Consider the following 2,671-nt stretch of genomic DNA (forward strand, 5'->3'; position numbering starts at 1 on the left):
ACTGTTAGGGTGTAAGTTTGAAAGACATTTAAATTGCTTACGTTCCAATTATAAATAAATAAAAATGAAATTTGCAGAATAGTTCTTCATGGTCAAATATAAGAAATGATCAAATTTGGTGACGATCCGCTGTAGGGTGTGGATATGAGGACCATTTAAAGATTTTTTGGGAAAGTTGATTAAAGTATATAGGCCTATACTCAATTTTTTTAAAGCGCTTCAACCAGTTGCAGCTAAGTTAAACTCAAAACTACCGTGATATGCATGAGCAATTTTTGCTTTTCAGTCACTGTATCGCAGTGAACGGAAAATAACTACGTCGCTATTACCATTGCAGCAATAGTTCGAATCTCATTAACATCGTGGTAGTTGTAAACTTGGTTTTCATCGTTTTTTTAAGCTTCATAATTTCTTTTAGTACGGTACTATAAGTATTTTGCTTTTCCATTTTTTTTTACTTTTTTACTTTTTAACGATTTTTCTTTTTGTTGTTGCAATCCAAAATTCATTTCTCATTACACTTTTTTTTATAAGAACAATGAGGCTGAAATTGCTTAAAAATTAAGAACAAAATAAGAACAAACTGAGGCTCAGGTAAAATGTAAAAAAAAAAACAAAACAAAACAAAAAACTTATAGGCCTATTTGTACCTTAAGTTCAGTAGGTGTGATTACATAATATTCTCTATAATAAATACAGTACAGTAGGTTTACCTCCTGTCAGTTGGGGCTATTTTTAGTACAGCCTTTTTTCTCGGGTCATTTTTTCCAGGCCTTTTTTTTAAAGGCAATTTTTTCCAGGGCGATTTATACCTACATTCAGATAAAAGTGTGTAAAATAAGAACAAAATAAGAACATTTTGAGCCTGAAATCAGCCAAAAACTAAGAACACTGAGCCTGGGCAAAATTTTACTGGTTCTTATATTTAAAAAAGGTGTATAGCAATCATACCAATTAGGAAAAGCCCCATGTTCTGTTGTACAAACCGACTTAGTAAATCTAGTATAATTGCTGTATTACCCGTTACAGCCCTTGTTTGAGTCTCATTTATTTTTGTTTTCCATGTCATAATGAAGTTTTTTATAATCAAAATCAACTCTCATTATGGCAATGAGGAAAAGCCAAAAAAAGGCATAAAAGTGTGTATTTGTTAATATTTATTCGGTCAATATAGGTTTTTATAGAATGAGTAGAGTAAATCTCGGAAGAACAGATCATTTAGAAAACGTTCTCGACCATAGATCGTTATTATTAGTTAAATTATTTTGAACAAACATGTGTCGAGTGTTAGTGGGTTCGAAGGTACCAAAGAAGGTACAATATATATTAAGAAGGTACTATATATAAAACAACCAATACATATACCATAGGGACTACTGTAGGACAACAAACATGGTACCTATCCATAGCCAACATTCTTTATTAAAATAAGTAAAGTCTAACAAGCGAAAAAATGCAAGTACAGTATAGTCTTAGCGCTTATATAAAAAATGTATTGAAAACATTTAACGAGAGTGACTCGTTCAGTTCACTATTAATGAGGAGTTATTAGGGAGTAATATCTTTACAAAAAGTAATACATCGAAAACTTTTGCATCAACTATCATAGATGACAATAATTTAGAAATAAACTCCTCTCAACAAAGTGGAAGAAACATAACAGGGCTACTTCATGGTCCAAGGTCATCGATGCCAACATACAACGATGGTTGATGCACATGACACGATTGTCACCACACACACCAACACCGATCATCAAACAAGAACTAGCCGAAGCCGAACGAAAGATTAAAAAGAAAGTAGGACGACAGAAACTTAATTGGCTCACTGTGATGCAGAAACAATTAAAAGACATTGGCCTTGACTATAAACATAGAGAAAATAGAACTATTTCCTCTATGCTATAAACAAACACAAAAACGAGCAATGGGCAGAGCAGAGAGAAATGGAAGAAGCTAATAAATGATATAAGTGACCAGTATGGAACACGTTATATCGTCATTGCTCACTTATAAAATCCACATACGCTATAAAACTAAAAGAAAATGCATACTTATACTTTTGGAGTCCGTACCGAGCGCAAAAAATCCGCAATGAAAATATAACGTGTTATGGGTTGTAAAACCAAATTTAAAAGTATATTCTAGTTTTTTTCTATGTCATATACCTCCATGATATTATACTATAATAGTATCTGTAAATTTTAATAATATAAAATTGTACAACTTACGAATCTCATGACTGCCTCCTCTTCAATTTCGTGAAGTGTGGCTTAATGTGTTATATCAGGCCTTAAATACATTTTCTGGATCCAGGCTTTGACCAATCCAAGCCGATTTTAATACCGAATCACCAGAACCCGCCCATTGATGTGACGTTGGTAGAGACCTTGCAGATCACAGGACTATATACTGCCGGACACTTAGGATTGTTACATTTTTTTAAACTATAGCTATTGGTTGATTTTCCTTCAATTTTAATCAGGTGGTACTGGGGTGGGGCAACTTGATATGCTGCTCCTTAACAAGTCATCCACTCGTAGAAGCCTGTATGAAGAAAGCCTACCTAAAATGGCCTGTATTAATAGTACAATGTACAATATATGTTAGTAATATTAATAATTTAGGTGAATATATTATTTCATTATTATTATTTTACGTGTTTGTAGTGA

The 2,671-nt window shown here is 32.8% G+C and overlaps 1 protein-coding gene across 1 annotated transcript in view; it reads right to left on the reverse strand.

The window, feature by feature from the left end:
• The window catches only part of LOC117113008 (alpha-N-acetylgalactosamine-specific lectin-like), a 4,251-nt gene extending 1,867 nt beyond the window's left edge, over positions 1–2,384 (reverse strand). Inside the window, exon 1 of the mRNA XM_033256221.1 lies at positions 2,231–2,384. Coding sequence (XP_033112112.1) covers positions 2,231–2,239 — 9 coding nt within the window. The 5' untranslated portion in view covers positions 2,240–2,384. The remainder of the gene's footprint in view (positions 1–2,230) is intronic.
• Positions 2,385–2,671: the final 287 nt, after the last annotated feature.

The sequence above is a fragment of the Anneissia japonica genome, unplaced genomic scaffold, assembly GCF_011630105.1.
Source record: "Anneissia japonica isolate Jap-2015-1 unplaced genomic scaffold, ASM1163010v1 scaffold13654_len14934_cov157, whole genome shotgun sequence".
NCBI classification, from domain to species: domain Eukaryota; kingdom Metazoa; phylum Echinodermata; class Crinoidea; order Comatulida; family Comatulidae; genus Anneissia; species Anneissia japonica.